This window comes from Dermatophagoides pteronyssinus, unplaced genomic scaffold (assembly GCF_027571235.1).
Source record: "Dermatophagoides pteronyssinus isolate colony J.1.1.1.1 unplaced genomic scaffold, Derpt_VIB-CSIC_2022.12 sq0021, whole genome shotgun sequence".
In the NCBI taxonomy this organism is placed as follows: domain Eukaryota; kingdom Metazoa; phylum Arthropoda; class Arachnida; order Sarcoptiformes; family Pyroglyphidae; genus Dermatophagoides; species Dermatophagoides pteronyssinus.
Genome location: NW_027461545.1, coordinates 39,853 through 61,753, shown reverse-complemented (window position 1 = coordinate 61,753; position 21,901 = coordinate 39,853). Strand labels below are relative to the sequence as shown.

At 29.9% G+C, this 21,901-nt stretch overlaps 2 protein-coding genes across 9 annotated transcripts in view; both read left to right on the top strand.

Annotated features, from left to right (window-relative positions):
* Positions 1–18,414, top strand: part of LOC113796972 (uncharacterized) — a 26,232-nt gene extending 7,818 nt beyond the window's left edge. For 4 of the 8 annotated variants that reach the window (XM_075822888.1, XM_075822880.1, XM_075822884.1 and 1 more), the window contains exons 2-7: positions 11,626–12,779; positions 12,963–13,311; positions 13,374–13,440; positions 16,136–16,296; positions 16,760–17,369; positions 17,564–17,916. In XM_075822888.1, coding sequence (XP_075679003.1) covers positions 12,109–12,779; positions 12,963–13,311; positions 13,374–13,440; positions 16,136–16,296; positions 16,760–17,369; positions 17,564–17,916 — 2,211 coding nt within the window. In that variant the 5' untranslated portion in view covers positions 11,626–12,108. Of the gene's footprint in view, positions 1–6,158; positions 6,344–6,753; positions 6,771–10,623; positions 10,733–11,004; positions 11,132–11,625; positions 12,780–12,962; positions 13,312–13,373; positions 13,441–16,135; positions 16,297–16,759; positions 17,370–17,563 lie in introns of those variants that run through there. The other 4 variants (XM_075822886.1, XM_075822885.1, XM_075822883.1 and 1 more) reach the window with 4 other exon arrangements.
* LOC113796974 (RYamide receptor-like) lies at positions 18,255–21,901 on the top strand. Its single transcript, XM_027347276.2, has 5 exons — positions 18,255–18,379; positions 19,871–20,378; positions 20,807–21,170; positions 21,233–21,460; positions 21,511–21,901. The coding sequence occupies exons 2-5, from the start codon at positions 19,942–19,944 to the stop codon at positions 21,772–21,774; spliced, it is 1,293 nt and encodes a 430-aa protein (XP_027203077.2). The 5' UTR covers positions 18,255–18,379; positions 19,871–19,941; the 3' UTR covers positions 21,775–21,901.

Genomic DNA, 21,901 nt, shown 5'->3' with positions numbered 1-21,901 from the left:
TGTGGTGCAAATAAACAAGTGTATGCATTTTAGTCAACCGAAAATTGATTGATTGATCGATGCCAAAACTAAATTTAATTATGTTTTTCATTAAGTATCAACTTGACGAACAAAACAAAACCAAATGAGTTGAGCGAAATAATCAGATTATCTATGTATAGAGTTTTTCGGATGCTAACATTCAAAATTGCTCCATTTCAATCGTCATCATCGTCGTTGATTCATCCATTAGCCGTTGGTAATCGAATCGAATATGAATATAACGTGTGTGTGATGATTAAATGGATTCTTTAAATAGCAAAATGAAAAGTCAAGAGTTTTTTGTTTTTATATTTCTCGATTGAGATTCACCATCATTCAACATGATGAATATACTTTTCTGTATCGGAAACTACTACTTTGTTTTGTCAAAAAGTTTGTTGACAAAACAAAAATGTGAATTTCATTTCTGTTTTTTTCTCTCTGAAAGGATCCCCGAAGAAACAAAAAAGCACCATAAATTTAAATTCAAATTTTTTTTGTTCGAAAGATGCTTACTTATCATTCATAACTAAAAGTTTTTCATGTTATCAATTTAAATATAAATCAAATAAATCATCAATGATAGGGAGCGAGGGAAAAGCATTCCTTTAAATGAAAAATACCTGGAAAAAATTCAAATAGCAAAATTCACCAGCATCATCAATACTGATTTTGATAACTTTTGTTTTGTTTTCCAAAATCATTATCATCATTGAATGAACAATGGTAATAAATGGCATATAAAAAACAAAAAAAAACTTTCATCATCATCATTACTATCAAAAAAGAATCGAATGGACGAATTAGAATAATGATAAAACAAAGAACAAATATGATAAATTCCAAGTCTACAATTGAAAAATTCTGTGTACTTAACACATGAGTGCTCGCGCACCGATTTCTCACGTTAGTGCTCGCGTGGGGTATTTTTTTACCCCAGACTTATTTTTTAAAATATGAACATTGAAAAATATTTTTTTTCATTTTATTCATTTATCCATATTTTCTCATCCATATTTTATTCATTTTAATTAAAATTTTGGATTCTATTTAAAATTTTCCTAAGATTTTAGCGCGAATACAAGACGAATATCCAATGCGTTCGAATCGACTCGTAACGACATAAGACATTATTATTTTTCATTGAAAATGAACAAGTGTGATTGACTTGAAGAGGAAATGATGAATAAATATCTGGTGGTGTGAGTAATGAAGATGATAATGATCAGGTTGAAGTCAGTGATCATGATTCTGAATCTGAAGATGATATAAATGAAGACGATGATGTTATTGCAATGAATATCTAATTGAATGCTATACTAATCGATCCAGGTTTCTTCATCACTTTCTTCTTCAAGCCAACTGAATTTGGAAATGAATTTCGCTAAAATTATTGAAGATAAATGATTGAAGATAACTTTTGAAAAATAAAAAATGAATTTTACAACTTTGGGTGTGATCTATTCCACACGTATGATCCTATGATAACGCTATATATGAAAAAATATACAATCATTGGATTTCGATCGCGAATAAATAAGTGAAAAATGATGAAATTAGACATTTGAACTTTTTTAAAATATCGATTATAGTTCGAATTAAGAATACCTAGAGTCCTGGCAGGATTGCTCCAAGGAAATCGGCGTAGGAGCGATTTGATTGAGCCTGGGGTAAAATTCTACCCCACGCGAGCACTCATGTGTTAATTAATTAAGCTGAAAATTTTCTCGCTGTTTACGCACCAACACAAAAACAAAACAAACAACAAATAATTTATCCATTTACACACATGATCGATAATTGTATAATTGTTTTAGATTTTTTCGAAAAATTAGAAACAATCTGCCACGCATGTGCAATACCAGTGCAAAACTGATGAAAAATAATGAATCTGCTTTTTGTCCAAGTTCAAGTTTGATAAGAGAAGGAAAATTGGATAAAAAATACTGACCAAAAAAGAATGTTCTGTTATCGGTTAGGTTCAGCACTCACACACACTATCTATCTATTGATCTCTTGTGCTTTTTCACAAATCAATGAATATTTGCTCAAAAAAGCAAATATCATGAATTTCCAATGAAAAAAATAAAGAAAATCTCGGTTTTTTTGTGGCCACTTAAGATCATCATCGTCAAAATGAGAATAAGATGTGTGGTTTCTCTCGCTCTTCTTCTTCGAAGAAAATTCATATTATGCAATCGAATCAAATTGATGAAACGAAACGAAAAAATCTCATCATCATTATGGTTCTCCAAAAAAATCAATTCCAAAATCAATGATGATGAATATCAACGAAAAAAATTGTTGAATTTTTCATTGAAAAAAACAATAAAATGACGACTGCTGTCGGTGTTATTTGGAAGAAATGAAAATGTTCAATTTCTATGAACTTGTATGTTGCATGGTTGCATTCATTGATTCATTCACAATTGATCATTATCATTATTATCATTGGCAAATGATGTGCACCATAAACAAAAAACGAAAAACTTTCTTTTTTATTGCACTCTATCTATCTTTTCCATATGTTTTTTGGAAAAAATATTTGCAAGTGAGAAAAAAAGAAAAAGCAAAATTAATATTATTATTATCTCTATAGATTTCTGCATCAATTCGTCTGGTTGTTGTTGTTTTTTGCCCAGTTTTTTCCCATGAAGAATCCAACAGCAACAACAAAAAATCAGGAATGAATGTGAGACAAGGGAGTTTTTTCCTTCATTATTATTTCCATATTTGAAAAAATAATATTTATTGTTATTTTCTGTGAAAAATCATGTTTGAATTTTTCATTATTATTATTTTGTTGTTGAATATGGAGTGTAACGTTCGAATTCAATTGAAATTCATTCATTCAATACAATTGAATTTGATATTTTATTTTCTCTTTTTTGTTTGTTTGGTTGGTTGGTTGGTTGACTTGATTTTGGCTTTGGCTGCAGTGTGTGTTTGATTGTCATTTGATTGTCAACTTGACTTTCACTCGAGATTTGACTTGATTATGATAGGGTTATACTTGAGATATTAAAAATTATTCACTCATAATTCATTTTGGATAACAACAATGATTATATGATATGTCTTTGGCAACAATATGCTATTGTTGGCTTCAAATTGACAAAGTTTTTATCATTATTTTGGGTGGACTTGAAAAACATGTTTCCAAATCAACGTTATCGTTCATACAGAATAAAGCAGGAATTATTTTTATTTTGCTCATCGTCAAATCATAAACCGGGTAATAAAATAGAAATTTTTTGTTTGAAATGAAAAAAACTTAACTTAACTCATCATCGTCATAATCATCATGGGAATTTGATGATGATGGTGATGAGCTCTTTCTCGCCACCAAAAAAGTGTTACTAAGGAAATGCTTCTCGACTCAAGTGTGTGATGCTCAAAAAAACTTTAGAAAAAAACATCCAAAACACACCCCATATTGAGGGTTTAGTCTATCCCCAGGATGACACCGAATAAAAAAAATATGATGCAAAAATGAATTTAATTTAATATCTATTAGGTAAGCATCATTCTGGTATGATGAGTGATGAATTGTGGTGAAAAAGATGTGATTTCCGTTGAAAAACACACTGCACTCACCACACAGCACATACATCTCTCTACCCGTTCGTTTTTGAATTTATTTTCAAAATTTTTCAAAAAATAAAACCACCAATAATAATAATAAACTGCGGATGTGGATTTGGTATTTTTGGATTTTTTTTCAAATAAAAAAAATTTATTAATTTTATCCCATCGCGTTTATTCATGTTTTTTCCCGAATTCCGGGAATAAGAAGGAAAAATGAAAAGTCTTTACAAAAATTTCTGAAAAAATGCCTAACGCAATCAATATTCTCTCTATAACCAGTCATCATAATCATCACTTTTTTCTCCTTTCGCACACTCAATCTTTTTCTCTGGAGAAAATCAAATTTTTCTTTATTTTTCCGATTATTATGATGATGATGACTTCATTATGTAAGGGAAAATAAAAGGAAGGAAAAAATTGAATAAAAAATTTTTGAATAAAAAAAGAATCTTCCACATCATCAACACATTAGCGGAATAAGAGTAAGGAGGCGAAAAATGTGAAGAAAAGATGCAAAAATTCATTCATTCATTATTTGGATTTGCCGCATCAATTTGACCCGGAAATTAGACCAAAAAACTCTATTAACTCTATGTGCAACACACACACACAAAATAATCCATCATTGGAAACATTCATTGTTTTTATCCATGGTTGAACAATATCGTTTAATGAATGGAATGGTAGAAAAAAGAAGATTCCAGAAAATGAAGAAGAATGATAATCGATTATCATTGAAAAAATAAACATTCCCCCGGAATTCAATGTGCTCAATCATCTTATTTGCCTTGGGTTTGACAAATACCGAAGAGAAACACGAAACGAAAAAGTCTTTGCCCAAAAAAATGATAAACCTGTAATTCTTTAATCGATTTTTTGGTTTTTCTTTTTTGTTTAAGATTCTGTTTTAAAAGTTTCATTTTTCTTTTTATTTTCTCCTGAATCGATCGATTCGATTTGATTCGATTGACTTACTAACTAACTAACTAACCGACTAAAGTAAAGAAGGTCAACAATGATTCAAAGCAAAAAAGAAATATCATACTTGATGATTTCATTTTTTCTGATTAATATCCCAGAATTGCAAAAATTGAATCCATTAATTTTATTGATATCGAACTCATCATATGTTCAATATAGATTCGATTTGATTGGAAATTAAATCATCATCATTAGCAATTGATATTTTTGCAGCAGAAAATTTTCCATTGAAAATGACCAATCGATTAAATCAAAATGTGACACATATAATTGAGAAAAAAACTGCAAACCTTTATCTCGAAATTTTTCATTTGAAAAAACGAGAAGCAAATAAAAAACAAAAAAATTACGGTTTTATCATTACAACACGCAAACCGAAACCAAAAAACCAAAATACATCACAGACACGCAAAAGCAGCGAAACTAAAACCAGGAATATAACCAATGATAAAAAATGAAAATAAAATGAGAGTAAGATTCGTGCCCGAAGATTTGTGCCCGAGCATGTGTGTAGCCAATTCCCAAAACAAAACGAAAAAAACAAGAATTTTTATCATCACCCAAAATGATGATGGTGATGATGATGATCGTGGCGTCGCCATCTTCGTCATTGAGAAGCAATGAAAAGATTTCATGTTATTCTTGCATCCAATATCCAAACACAATCAACAACATCAACACGCTAGCCAGTCAGCCAGTCAGAATCAACCGAAAATGCCAAAAATATATGGCGCCCTATATGCATTTTTCTTCATTTCTTTCTTTGTTTTAATATTAATCTTTTTCGCCTAATTTCTAATGTTACAAAGTTTATGCCATTTTCATTTTTCAATTGATATAAATCTATAATAGCATTTGGTTTGTTTTTCAATCAATTCATTTTGAACCCAACCGAAATACAACAACATCTAAAAAACAACAGCATCAATAAATAAATAAATAATCAAAAGTGCTTGACTTGGTTTCAACAAATTCTGTTTCCATTCAGTATTTGCTGTTGTTTTATTGTTGTTCAACGATGCAGATTCATTAACGAATCCTTCTCTTTTTCTCAATTTCTTTTCCGGTTGCTGTTTTTTCATCTTGTTTCGGGTCATGTCTGTTCAGAATTGGGTTCAATATCGATATATCACCAACACCAACGCCAATAACACAAGCCAAACAACCAAACGAACACGAACAAGCCAAAGCAATTCATTATTTCAATCGACAAATTCGAAATAATCAATTGAAAAAGCAATTCGTTGACAAATGAATAACATTGATATTGTCGGTTTTCGTTACATTTAACCAACCAACCTAGGCGACTACCAACGTCATTTGTTATCATTATAACAAGAAGTGTTTTGTTCAGCAAAGCATACCTGTGTTTTTTTCTCTTGTTGTTTTCGTTGTTGTTAAAATTAGTGACGACAGCAATAATAATAAATTACGTGATAAAGTGGATTTCATCGATTGATTGATTAACAATATCGTCTTTCTCTTTTCTTTTGATTCAATTAATTAATTGAGAAATTTTCATTTTATCAAAGCCAAATTCTGTTTTCCAGCTAAAATTGAATTTATTTTTGGAACCGAAAAAATAAATAGAATTGGCTTTTTTCGCTCTTCTCACTATGTTCAACCAATGTTGTTGATGATTCTCTAATTTCAAATCGATTTCTTTCTCCAGTGCAAAAATTCTTTCATTCATTTTCTTTATGTTTTTTCTCTCGTCGTCGTCAATGAGTTTATCAAAATCAAAGTCTTGATGGTGTGTTTAAGTTTGTTTGTGGTGAAATTGATTTTTTTCTATCTTCATCATCCGCAAATTTAATTTTATTATAAAGTTTTTTCTCAGTTGGTAAATCGACTTAAGTAAGAAAAAACATCAAATTGATTCCGGAAAAAATACCGATCGGTTAAAAAAGAGATTTGAAAAGATTTAAGTGAAAACCGATAAAAAAACAATTATGAACAACAATGAAAGAAGGAAAAAACTTGGAATCAAATTAGGCGGCGGTCCCACTTGTATAAACTAACAAACAGACTAAACCGAAAAATGCACTGTGGAAGTAGAAAACGGGAAAAGTTTGCGATTTGACAAACTTTCGAGTTTAACATATCAAGCAAGCATGATCCGGCAAACTAGTTTTTTTAGTTTATACAAGTGGGACCGCCGCCTTAAAGTGAAAAAAATTGTAAGTTTTCTTAGGCGGCGGTCCCACTTGTATAAACTAAAAAAACTAGTTTGCCGGATCATGCTTGCTTGATATGTTAAACTCGAAAGTTTGTCAAATCGCAAACTTTTCCCGTTTTCTACTTCCACAGTGCATTTTTCGGTTTAGTCTGTTTGTTAGTTTATACAAGTGGGACCGCCGCCTTACTTCTTCAAATTTTGTTTATTTACTTTTTTAAAAAAATTCCTCGCCAAAGAAACCTAAAAATAATTTTCTCAACACACCCATATAAAATACGAAAAGGAATATTCTTCCTTCATAATTTTTTCCTTAAATGAATGCTGTGTCCATTCATATAACAACAGTGCTAATGTTTTTTCTGGTTATCGGAAATCCTGCCATGAGAGAAAGAGAAAAAAACAGAACAAAATTGTGATACGAATTCAAGATGGCCAATCATCATCATCATTATCTCAATTTGATTTTATTTCATTCAGTACAGATCTTATCCATATGAATATGAATATGGCATGTGTAAATAATAATAATAGTGATTACATATAAAATTATTACATTGCAAGTCAGTCATCGAAATTGATAACATTATTATCGAATGACGATAAAGAAAGCAAAGGAATCAAATCTATTTGGCGGATATAGTGTGGTTCATTGCCAAAAGCAAGTGGCAATGTATGTGAAGATTTCATTTAATAAGAATGTTATCATTATTTATATAGACACATGGAAAATTGGCCACGAGGGAAGATGAACAAGAGTGATTATTTTATTTTTTTCTGGTGGAGTGCAAAATGATTAATTTCATTTCGATCAAAATCTTCAAAAAAATTTCTTTTGAAATAAGCAGTAAATCGAACATAGCAGATCGATATTTTGATAATGGTGATGTAATGTTTCAATTTAATTCATTTTTTCTTCGGGAAAACTTTCTAAAAAGTAAAATTGTTGTTGTTGTTAACACTTTTCCGACAACAACAAATTGGCATTGATTTTTTCTCTTATTATTCACTTTTTCGCTTATTTTCTTTACTTTTGCAACAACCAGAAAAAAGTTAAATCGATTAAATCTTGATAAAGTTTGTCGCACACAAACACGCACACACAGAGAGAGAGATAAGAAAAAGTATTGGGAATTTTGAATCAATTATATTCATTTATTGATCAAATAAAGTACATGCAATTCGTGAACAGCAAGAAAAAGCAAACCTGTCAGATTTTTTTCATTTGAAAATTAACTTTTTAGAAACAAAGTTTCACAATTCTAGGCAGAGTCATTACCATCATCATGATAATTTATTAACTGAAAATTTCGACAACCCAAAAAATATTGAAACTGACTAATCAAATTAACGTGAATAGTGTACACAGCAGTGCAGTGCTGGGCTTTATTTCAATATTTTCTGTCTTTTGAATATTTGTTTTTTATTCTTGTCAATCAAATAATACGAAAATATGATAGGAATTTATGGATTCTTTTCATTTTCATTTCAAATTCACTATGGAAAAATCAATCCCAATAATACAATATTAATAATTTGATAGTGTATTTTTGCATTTTTCCTATACCATTTGCCATTTTATTCATTTTTTGCTGAAAATTTTATTGGAAAATTTATTTCATGGATTCCATTCTTTTAATTGCAAATGTTGAATGTTTCTTTTCATCGTCATTTGGATTTGCGAAATGCGGCAAAATTTCAAATTTTAACAAAAACAAGAATGATGCAAATAATTTGCCTGATTAACAAAACAATTGGATTTGTTCCGACAAAAAACTGCAATTCCACTGAATTTCGTTTTGGGGAAATGTGAATAATGATCATAATGATCATCAACAACATTTTTAAGAACATTAACATTATTGTGTCCATCCAAAATGATGATATGACAATATGATATTCAGCCACATAACATATTGAATGAAAATGGAAACCAATGTGCAACAAATCAAATAAACAGAGCAATAATGATGATAATATTCATAATCTCAACATAATAAATTAATAACAAATGACATTTTTTGGTTGGTCGAGAGAGACAATAAACACACAGAATGAGAAAATTTTGTACATGTCAAGAGATTGTCACTAATCATCATTATTATCATCATCAATAGACTTTGCTGTAGAACAGTAGTGAAGTTAGCCAAGGAAATAGATAAGAATCCATATGACTTGAACATGTATGTGTGCTGTCATACTATCAACATTTTCTATAGTGAACCAGATTTTGGTCATCACAAACAAAATGAATAGAGAAAGTCAATGAATCGACTGGACTTGATAATGATGTTGATGATGATGATAATGACAGCAAATGTGTGATTACACACAATCAATATTGGCAATGAAATTCGTTTTTTATTTTGCAATAAATTCGGTGTTGACAAAGCGATTTCCAAGAAAATAAACTGTTATGTGACATGACACATACACACACAGAGAGAGTTGAGTGCAATTGTGCTAATTGAACCGAAGACTTTCTTTATTTTCATTTTATTTTTGGTTTCTTTTCTTTTGTGCATGATGTTGTTGTTGTTGTGGAAACTGTATGTGCCTTTGTCTATTGCCACCCGGAAAACAAAAACGAAAAGCGAAAAAAGCCGAAACGTCATCGGATGGATTGGATGGATGGATAGATTCAACCATGTGGTAGCAAATGTGAATGGCGCCCTTAGAATAAAATATCATCCTCATCATGTTGTTACATTTTTATGATAATAATTTCTTTGCGAAGAAATGCAAAAAAAATTAAAAATGAAAAAATTCAGATCAAGATGATTTAATAATAATAATGATGATGTGGATGCGGATAAAAAATATGGTTTTTTCCAAGATGCTGATTCTGTTTTTGTTGTTGATGGAACAAAACAGAAAATATTCTGTATTCGAAAATTCAAGTGTTGTTGTTGCTTAGTGAATGTTGTTATCCATGTGGAAGAATGAAAAGAATAATAATCGTGTATATCGCCAATCAAATTCAATGAAGAATCATCACTTCTTTTATCTCTTCTCTGTTTTTTCGCTTTTCTTTTCTCTGTTACACTTTAACGAATTTTTTTCAAAGATCGAAAAAAGGGTTAGACAAGTTTTTTCTTTAAATTTGAATGGATGAGATCAAATAATTTCTTTAAGAAGACAAATTCAAACAAACAAAAAGAAAAGAAAGAAATAATAATAATAATAATAATAATAATAATAATAATAATAATAATAATAATAATAATAATGACATCTTTAATTTTAAATGTCAAAAAATTAGTTTAAAAAAATTTCCATCTCAAATTTCAAATATTCTCTTAAAACTTTTTTGCCCATAACCGACAATGATAGAAAATCATTTTCAACTATTTCAATCCTTTTGTGTATTTCATTCAGTGTCTTGTTTTTGTGTATATAGGTGTGTATCTCCAGTTTCATTGAAATTTTTGTTGTTGTTAATTTGAATAGTGCACCGACAACAACGACGGCAACGAACAAACAATAGAAATCATTATTTCTCTTGAAAAATATTAATTTATCGTCGTTGTCATGATTGTTATTCTCGCATCTTTTCATTCTTATTATTTCCAATATATAATGTGTGTGTGTCATTGGAAAAAACTTTTTCCTTTTTTACCTTTCATTCTGAAAAGATTTGACACGAAATTCGATAGTGTTCTCTATATAGAGATTACCATCATTTCATTCAATTCATTCATAGTTCATTCAATTCTTTTTTTGTAAAGTGAAAAATATTCTTCTTTTAAGAAGAATGTAAACAAATTTGTTTCTCTGCTTGTTTGTTTACTTCATTACTTAACATTATTTTCACAACAACAGCAACAAAATTTACAAACAAACAAACCAAAACATACACGAAAAAGATGTTAATAAATGGCAAAGAATTAGACCTGTGTTTATCCAAATGCGATATCATGATGATAATAATAATGTAACCTAAACCAACAAATAAAAATGAAAAATGTAAATAAAGTTTTACACAGAAATCAAATCATGACATTTTTTGCATATGATTGCTTGTTTGCTTGTATAGGTGACCAATAGTGCCAATTCTATTTTCGGGCTTTTTCAATGTTTCACTATCATGGTTGGTGCTAGATAAATAAAGTTCAGGTTTAGATTTTCTTTCAGGTAATCAGAAAAAGAATAAATAATGTATTTGGTTAGATGAATTTCGCGTGACATTTGAATTTATTTTTATTTTTGTTCTCTGAAGATGCAGATCAGATTAGATAGAGAATTATGTATGCAGATTTATATTTCTAATTTTCTACGTTTTGTTGTGATTTGAAAATAATTTTCACCAATCGGGAAATCAAACTTTTCGTTATTGTTTGATTAATAACAATGTTATCTGATATGGTAAGTTTGAATGCATGAAAATGATCGGATTTCACCAAACAAAACAAAAGCAGGATAAATAGAAAGTCAGACATTTCATCAATAAAGAAGCTCTAGTGAGATATTCTGCTGCCAAATGAATAATTTATTTATATCGATTGTGTTTCCATATCACGAATCGATTTTTCTTTAATAACAAAACAAAATAACCAAACAACAATATGGTTAATCTCGCTTGCTCTTTCGCGTGATATTGAATTCATCAATCATTGATTGATTGATTGAAATTTTTCAATAAAAATAAGCAAAATTTTCAATTCATAAAAGTTGATGAGAAAAGAAAGAAAAAAAACAAAAACCGGAATATGCAAGCAAAACTTTCACTTTTTTCCTATCTCTTGTTGATAGGAAATTTGATCATTTTTTGAACCATATAATTTTCAAATGGTTGTTGTTTTTTCACAAATTTTTCTTTCAATTTTTTTCTCCCCCATTGGCTGACAATGAAAAAATAGGAAACGAATATTGTTGTTGTTGATCGTGTCTCTTGGATACCGTCAAGGCGTCAAATGAAAAACGAACAACGAAAATTTTGTGATCAACATCAGCATGTATTGTGTGTGTGTGTGGGATATATGATGTAAATGCAAATTTTCAATGTTAATATTGTGTGTTCAGTGTTCGAGATTTGGTGCGAAAGACGAAAACAAAAATGTTTGACATGCTTTCATAAATTCAGCCAGCAAAAAACACCCTTCATTCATTCAACATAAACATTATAATCATTATTTCAGCAAAAAATGAATCATTATCATGACTATTTCCATGTCCGTCTTGTTGTTTTAAAATGATTTCGAAAAATGTTCAACCATCAACCAATCAACATCAGTATCGATTGATTTTTATCCCAATAACACAGATGCAAATGACAATTTGAATGAAAATTTATTCAAAAAATTTTTTTGAATCAAATAATAATAATAACACGCAAAACAAAAATGATAATAATAATGATAATGGCATTTGAAACAATAACTATCAATAATTATAGCCAATCCACATTGATATCGCCACCATCGATATCACCACCAATACTACCAATACCGCCATCAATTAGTCAATCATCAATACATGTATCGGATTTAATTATATCATCCATCGATATTATGCAACAACAACAACAACAATCGTCATCATCAACCATACTGCCAACAGAGAATTTCAATCAATCAACAATCAATATAATTAATATTAATGATAATGATCAACAACAACAACTGCAACTAGAACAACAAAACGAAGAAGAACAACAACAAGAGCAACAACGAAATTATTCAACATATAAGGAATTAGAATTATTAGATAAACAATGGCAAATTATAATCATATTTTTATATACATTAACAGCAGCATTAGCATTATTCGGCAATATTCTAGCCATTTGTGCATTATTATTCGGCAGACGTGCTTCGAAAGAATTACGAATATTTTTAGTCAATCTATCAATGTCAGATATTATGATGGCATTGTTTAGTATACCATTTACATATACCGATTTCATGTTAGGTCGCTGGATATTTGCCCCGGCATTCTGTCCAATTGTACAACAAATGCAAATGACTTGTGTCTTTGTCTCGGTTTATACATTAACGGCCATCGGTATTGATCGGTAAGTTTTTTTTGAATTTGATCAAGTTTTTCTTATCAAAAACTGAATTGTAAACAACTAGATGGCGCCACTGCCTGTTCCCTTTTGTTATTTTTTTCCAAAAAACCTAAAACATAAATCAAAATTGTAATCTTTTCTTTTTCTTTTTTTGTTTGATTCCCATTTGGAACTTCACACGAAAAGCTATATGGCAATAATTTATCCATTATATTCTCAGCGTTATAATCATTCATTCGGTCCAATAACCATATCGATTATATGGTTGTTTGGTTTTCTATTGGGTCTGTTTCAATGGACGAATACGAAAGCAACACCATTTTTAATAGCAAATGAAACAAATTATGATTGCAAAGAAATATCCAGTGATCATTCACAATTTTTCACAATCATCATATTCATCATAACATTTGCCTTACCAATGACAATATTATCATTTACTTATGCATCGATAGGTGTCAAAATTTTCCGTCATTCAGCTCCAGGTAATGTTGATGTTGTACGTGATCGTAATCAACATGCATCCAAAGTCAAGGTAAAAGAATTGATGGATTTGATTTTGAAAAAACTAATTCATTTCTATCTTTTCATGAAAAGATTATGAAAATGTTGGTTACAATCGTAATACTGTTTGTTGTTTGTTGGCTTCCATTGCATATTCTAAGTAAGTCAAGTTTTTCCTTTCATCATATCATCATCACATTACTAACATTGCTTTCAAAATATCAAATAAAGTATAGTGGATTCCAGTGTTTTGGTTTGTTTATAAAGTTGATTTTCGCTAAATACACTTTATCAATGCTTCGAAAGCAACCTATCTTTGTCCGACAAAAGAATTTACTTTTAGTTTTTTAGGTGCAAAACTTTTATTGTTATTATTTCACCATCACATTGCTTATTATCATTATAATCATCCTCATTGTAATGCGGATGATAGAAAATTACTTTGCTTATCGAAACTATTTTTTTTTCGTTTTTTCGCAAAAAACATTTCGCAATGAAAACTGGCAGAATTTTTCTTTCTTCAACCGAAACGAGAGAAAAAATTCAATTTCCCATTCATTTTAATCCTTTTCAGTTTCAGTTTCAAACTTGAAGATGAAATTCGTTTCATTTTCAACAGAAAAAAAACAAATTAATTGCCCAAACTAACCTCGTACACGTTGAGGATTTTTTTTCATTTTTTCATCCTGATGAGTGACACATGAAACGTTTTTTATTTTGTTTTTCTCCTCGGTAATCCATTATTTTCATGTGTTTGTGACTTGATGAATTATCCATTTTCATTTTCTGTCATCATGAAACGTTGCTGGAATAGCAAAAAATGTTTTTCTCTTTTTGCCAGAAAAAGCCAATCATCATCATTTTGAACAATATGATCGATTTATCGATGAATTGGATAGATAAATAAATGTGATTGGCAATATCATTAAGGGGTTTGATTTCAAATATTAGAAAGCAAAAATCGAAAAATTGGGTGTCCTAGCATCCTGTATCCATCCATTGCCATTAGCAGTGACCAGTCTAGTCATTTAGTTATTTAAATATAATCTCTCTTTCTCTATTGATCAATATGATCGATCTATTGATCAGAAATCATCTTCATCAAAAATAATGATAGTGATCAATAATTGCACAACCAAAACAACAGAAAACGAAAAAAACAATGTAAACGATGCAATATGTAATAATATACTCTGTTTGCCTTTATTTTTTCTCTTTCTAACAAACAAATTCATTTCAGATTTTTTTTGCGTTGGGGTTGTTTGTTATTATTATTGAAAGAAAAACATTGCATTTCTATTTGTGTGATATCTGAGAAGTTTGTTTTTGTTGAAAAAAATTTCAAAATAAATAAATAGTGTGTGTGTGTGAGTGTTTAGTGGCGTGTGAAATTTATTTGAAACAAAAAAATATGTGTCACACACACACTTCTGTGTAACAAAAAACTAACTATATTTGCAAAATTCTTGCTAAATTGAAAATAATTTGTTAGGAAAATGGGAATTTTTTCGCATTTTAATTGAGTAAATAGTAAATGATATGATGAGAAGAAAGATACATTTTGATCAAGAATTTTTGAGTGAAAAATATTCATAATGTTCTTGACTTTCAACGACAATTTTCATTCATATGATTCGCATGTGGATCGATAAAATAGTATGCATATTACAAATGTTGATTATTAATTTTCTTTCTTTCGTTTTTTCTGTCTATAAGTATGATTGCCATTCTTGGAACAAAAATAATCGAAAAAGCAATGGAACAAAGAAAGATAACAGGAAAAAAGCCGAAAGCAATTCTGTTGTTTGTTTGTTAATGTTAACTATTTGCAAATAATGATAATAATTTTCATTTGTCGTCGTCATTATCGTTGATGATGATCATCTGCCTAATGATATGGAGAAATTGATTTTTGTCTTTGTTTCGTTGCTACTAATCAGTTTCAATGGAATCTTGAGTACCGTTCATACATAGACCAAAATCGTCAATGTCAGAATTTATTTTGAATGAATCTGACACAGAACCAAACTTGAGCTTCAAAATAATTGACATTTTCTCATATTCATTTTGCCTGCATCCTACACCGATAGTCACTTTGGTTTATTATTTTGGTAAATAAACTTGTTTGTTGTTTCTTCCCGGGATGATTTGATATCGAATGAACTTTTTGCTTCTCACCCACAAACATTCTCTAATAGGAAATAAATTCAAACAAACATCCTACCGCAAATTCTGTTGCGAAAAATTGCCAATCCTTTTTTCGATTTTGATTGACACTTGAATCAATATTTACTGCAGAAACATTTTTTTTGTCAAACATGCACTATCGATGATGATTTAATTTTAATCAATCGGTTGAGTTATCTATCAAACAGAATTCAACAAATGAAAATTCCCGGAAAAATAAACGACCCGTTTCAGATTGAATTTACTATAAAAAAGAACTTTTGATTTTGTTTTGGAGTGGGGATAAAATATCCAGCAAGCAAAAAACATTGAATGATTAATGATGACTATACAATCATCATCATTATCATCTAAGATTATTCAACCAAATCATTTCTCTGTTCCTTCTGTGTATCATATTCAGAGAAAAACATTAAGTTTTTTTCTTCGGGATAGAAAAAATGTTTTTTTTCTCGTATTTTCTCGTGATTCAAATGTTGAAGGAAAGGAAATGTTGAATGACATTTGCAGAAGAAGAAAAAAGAGAAACCATTGCATTAATCAGATCACATTTCGCTTTTGAAAATATCAAATGTTATTTTAACAACAATGTTTTTTTTGCATCTGGACTAAATATTTGTTTCTTTTAAATAATAAATTCTAATTCAATTTTTCTTCTCTTTCCACAGATTTGTTCATCTATTTTGCTCGTGATTTAATGGTCAATGTTTATAATTCCCAACTTGGTTTTACAATTTATGTTTCGATTGCATTCACTGCACATTGGTTTTCGATGGCCAATTCCTTTGTCAATCCAATTATTTATTGTTTTATGAGTGAAAACTTTCGGGTAAATAATAATTTTTACAATTTTTCATTTAATCAAAAAACCGAACCAATTTTACCTTTTTTCTGCTTATTTACGGAAACTAGTATGTTTATCGTTTGAGGGCATTGAATATTGATGAATTTCAATGAATTTCCTTGTTGAGAATTCAAGATTTTAAAGTTTTCTTGAAATTCTATCTTGATTTTATTGGAAAAGAAATGCCCCGAAACTATCTGAATATTTTTGTTATGTTTGGAAATGAGTTTGTGATTGATGAGAATCTTATTGAGAATCGTGATATTGCCTTGTTAGTTATTGATATGTGAGTTCACGAAAATCTGTGAAATTGATCCTTGATTAATATAGGCAAAATTGATTGAATTTTTGTTCATTTCGCACAATCAGAAATTACATGTTGTTTTCGTTTCTGATTGAATTAGATGAGAAATTACAATTAATTTAAATTATTTTTCCAATTCCATAGGCTGATCTTCGTGATTTATTTGCCGAATGCTTGCATCGTATGACAATCATTTGCAATCCAATCGATAGCCAAACTGATCGTGATCAGCACAACCATCATCACCATCGTCATCGTCGTCGTCATGGTGGCGGTGGGGTTGTTAGTCATTTTGTTAGTGCTAATAATGAAAGTAGAATTAATCACAATAATCATAATGATAATAATCATTGTCATGCTAATATTGTACCAAATAATGATGATGAACAATCCGAATTAAAAAATGAGCATTTCATTCTTGAATCAAACACAACAAATGTTTCTAATGATTGTCATTTACAATTAATCGAGCTTATTCAACAACCAAACACATTTGAAACTTTTAATGATAATGACAATAACGGAGGTGATGATGGCAATCACTGTAATACTGTTGTTGGTAAATATAAAACAAGATTATTATTGCATAATGATCCTGTTGATTCGACCATAACTTGTAATAAATATTTGACAAAAAAATCAACAACAACAATCGTTATTGATAATGATCAAGATAATCCAATAACAACCACTAAAATAATCAATAAAGCTATCATTTCGAATGCTGCTACTCTTCATTCTGCATTCATACCTGGTAAGTAATGCTATTTGATTATGATGTTTGGATGAAAGTCTTATTCAACTTTTTTCAACCCAAACAACGAAATTATTCAAAAAATTTTGAAATTGAAATTTAATTGAAATTCCTTTTTTTCTCTCTCTTTCCATTTATTTATTGGAAATAATTTGCATATTTATGCTCTATTTTCGTTTGAAAACAAAAACAAGAAAATGAAAAGTTTGAAAAACAGCATCAACAACAACAACAAAAACAACGTCGATTTCTATCATGGTGGTTAATGATGATGATGATAGTAAATCGTCGTCACCATCAACGGAATCACCATCGAATTCTTCAGCCCACAATCCCACCATCATCATCGTCGCTTAAAAATGGAATCAAACATTCGATGAAAATGGATCAAGCAACCACAAAAGATTCAATTCGATTTTCCCATCACCAACGACAACAACAAGATCATCCACTCATTCATCATCATCATTGCAATGATCAATGCCAAAATGAAAATGAAACAACAACCAAAACGATAAAGGCGGAAAAGACGGACAAAATTTGCTGAAAAATGATGTGAATTCCACAAACGGCGACGACTCCGGTCCGAGAATTTTGTTTAAAGCCCACCGAGAAAAATGATCATCATCATCATTAGCCGGAGCAGCACAATGGAGAGAATGTGGAATAGAATCTCCTGATGCTTATTACGACAATCGTAACAAAAATTTTTTACAAACACAAACAAACAGACCAAAATCCTCCATTCAACAAATTCATTCATTCATTCATGGTGCAATGTGATCAGGAAGCAAACAATTTCACATCCAATCATCATCATCATAATGAAGTGGTGTTTATCAATATCACACTATTCGCTTGATTTGATTCAACAACAAAAAGCCTTATTATTTTGTTTTTGTTTTTGACTGATTAATTAAATATCGTTTGTTGTTTCTCACCTTGTACAAAAAACTATTGCTGTAAAGTTTCCCCAGAAAAAACATCAATTCAAATTCGACCAATTGAATGTGAGCGAAATAAAATTTGATTTTTTTTGAATTTATTTTACTGGGAATTAATTGAAAAACATTTTTTCCATTTACAATCTTGTTCTGCTTTTCATTCAAAATTTTGGTAATCTCATTTGTCCGGAAATTTTGTTTGCCAGAAAATTTCCCATTGCGATTTCATATCAAATTGGCTTTTCATTAAAATTCAATTTTCATATGTTTGTCAAACATTGGCCAAAATTGAATTATATTGCCTCATTGTTTTTTGTTTTCAATTTTGGCCACCAAATGATGTGGAAAAAGAATTGTGAAATCAAAATGACATCAATATGATGAACATTTGAATATGCTAATCACATTCACTTGATTGTCTTTTTTGTTTTCCATTTTGATTTCACCAGATCACAGTGTTTCCACAATCTACTTTCGCATTCATTTCTATCCAAAAAAATCCTCAAATTGAATTCATTTCATTTCCAAAAATGCGATAAATTTTTCTGAGGTTTCTGAAATGCTTTTCTCACTCAAATTCAATGAGATTATTATGGAGAAAAAATTGCAATTAAAAAATTAAGATAATTATCAGCGACATTCGAAAATCCATTAATAACAGAATCTCGATTCAGAATTCACAAAAGAAATTTCCAAATCAATTCGAATATATAGGGTGCTTTGTTCGGAAAGCTGTCAATTTAATTGATGAATCCAAATTCTGCTGCCAAGTTTATTTGAATTCTAAATTCCGAATTTCCTTTCTGAATTGTCATCTTCATCATTCGACTTTTTATTCTCAAAGAAATTTTAGTCACAGCATTCTTATGCACGAATAAATTGTTTCGAAATCCAAAATGCAAAACCAGCAACAAAAAGTTTTTCATCTTTTCATCATCTTTATTATTATTCAACCGAAATGATTCATGATCTGTGTGTGTGGCGAGAGTGTTCAGAATTCAGCAAGTTTATATGATTCCATCATCCATCTCTCAATCAAAATCTGAATTGAAACTTGAAACAAATAGAGAAAATATTCGAAATTGTCAATGTTTTTCATCATCATCATCGAATCACTTGTTAATGAGAGAAGCAAACAAACTGGATTAACATTTTGGCCAATCAAAACATCATCCGAATTGATTTTTTGGTATTGATTTGATTGATCTTTTTCATCTAAAATATTCATCATATTAATAAAGTAAAGCACCACTTGAACTTTAAGCATGAGAAGAAATCATTATATTCAGAGCTATCATCATCAATTGTCAATGTTGTTTATTTGAAAATAATTCTGTGCTGTGAAAGCAAAATCTTCCAAATTCGTCAGTATCATTTATTTCAAACGGCTGCTACTTTATTACATGTACTTTTTGTTGTTGTTTGGTTGGTGTTGCAGTCAGAAAAAACAACGAAAACGAAACGGAACATTTTGCGAAATGATAAATATTTGCCGAATTTCGGAATTGTGTTTTGAAAAAATCTAAAATGATATTCATTTTCATTTTGTTTATTTAGTTTCTGTTTGCTGGTTATCTTGCAAAACATAACAACGCAAAGAGAATCTTCTATTGAATTGAATAACGATAATGATAATGATGATGGCCCAACAAATGAATAATATTAGTCTGGCGGACATTATCATGAATAACATTAGCCATTTTATTGATGGTGATAATGATTTGAATGGATTTAGCATTGAAAATTTCGAAATTGGATCGAAAAATTTACAAATAGCTCTCATTATTCTATATAGCATAACAGCAACATTGGCATTATTCGGAAATGTATTATCGATATTTGTTTTGATCAAAGGTAAACGTAGTTCACGTGATTTACGTCTATTTTTGGTAAATCTATCATTATCCGATGTATTGATGGCCATTTTCTCAATACCATTCACATATACCCATTTTATAATGGGACGTTGGATATTTTATCCCTCGCTTTGTCCATTTATACAATCAATACAAATTGTGTCGGTTTTTGTTTCCATCTATACGCTCACAACCATCGGTATTGATAGGTATGTATTGAAACATAAATCTTCAATTCGTTAGTCATTAATCCCATTCCCATTTCCCCTCCAACATCCAGAGAAAAGTTGCCCCTACAATTATAATGAAAAAATACATTTGTTAATAAATTTGTTGTCGACCACTATTTAGTTGGTAGTAATCAAAGCAGAGAAGTGAAAAAATCTAATTTCATTTTAATAAGAAAAAAATAGCAAATCCGAATTAATCAAACGAGAAAAACATTAATAATATGGATAAATAATTAATAGGGGTTTCACACTACAGCAATGTAAATGCAATGCAATATTTCAATCCATTTCAACCTTATGGGCTGAAATATTTTGGTGTATATATTTCATGAAATATTGCTGTAGTGTGAATCCCCTATAATGCAAATGTAGTTGATTGATTGAATAAAATTGCCTCTCATATTTAGATATATTGCCATCATGAAACCATTTTTCGGGCAAAATGTTTGGACCAAATCATTCGCTCCAATAATAATTGTAATATTGACATGGTTGTTCGGGTGTTGTTTAGGCGGTGTGATATGGTTTTATTCAACAATCGAACCATTTATTGTCATCAATAATATTACTTATTATGACTGCCGAGAAATGTGGTCAACCGATCAACATGAGCAAATCTATACTGTTGGATTATTTATTGTTGTGTTTGCATTGCCATTAATATGTTTGATATATTTTTATGGTTCCATTTGTTACAAATTATGGTATCACTGTGCTCCGGGCAATGCCAATATTGCCCGGGACAATGTACAATATCATGCCAAACAAAAGGTAAGCTCGGATTGATTCTGCAAAATTGTCCAATCATTTTCTTTTTCTATCCAAAAAATGAGGTTATAAAAATGTTGATTACGATTGTTGCGTTATTTGCAATTTGTTGGCTACCATCGCATATATTTCAACTGGTACGTGTATTCAATAAGGATCTTTTATTAAGATTTATTGGTAATGATGCATCAAGTCCAAAGTATTTGGCAATCGTTATATCATCACATTGGTTATCAATGGCACATTCATTTGTCAATCCAATTATTTATTCATTCATGAGTGATAATTTCAAGGTTTGTTTTTGTCAGTTAAATTTTGATTAACAATTCACTTGTCAAAATAGGCAGATGTTCGATATATGATGAAAAAATTAATGTTAAAGCATCGCTGTTGTTGTAGCATTGGCCGCCAACGACATCAACGTAATCATCAACGAAATGATCAGCATTGTCCGCAGAACAGAGTGGATACCATTCCAGATTATGAAATGGACGATGAAGATGAAGAAGACGAAGATGACGATGATGAAAATGGCACAAAAAGAATCGAAATGATATTATTCAACAATCATAATGCAGCGAAACAACAACAAACGACAACAAAATAATTTCATCATCCACATCACAAATCCATTTCCCAATAAAACAAAATCCACGAAATTCTATACCTTTTCCTTTTCATTCACATTGCTGTTTAAAAATTTCCGAAGAAAAATAAAAAATTTGATTATCAAA

Excerpts from the sequence above, each read along its gene's own strand:
- LOC113796974 (XM_027347276.2), top strand. The coding sequence starts at position 19,942 with ATGATAATGATGATGGCCCAACAAATGAATAATATTAGTCTGGCGGAC. Across the intron at positions 21,171-21,232 it reads AATATCATGCCAAACAAAAG|GTTATAAAAATGTTGATTAC; the intron begins GTAAGCTCGGAT and ends CCAAAAAATGAG. Across the intron at positions 21,461-21,510 it reads TCATGAGTGATAATTTCAAG|GCAGATGTTCGATATATGAT; the intron begins GTTTGTTTTTGT and ends TTGTCAAAATAG.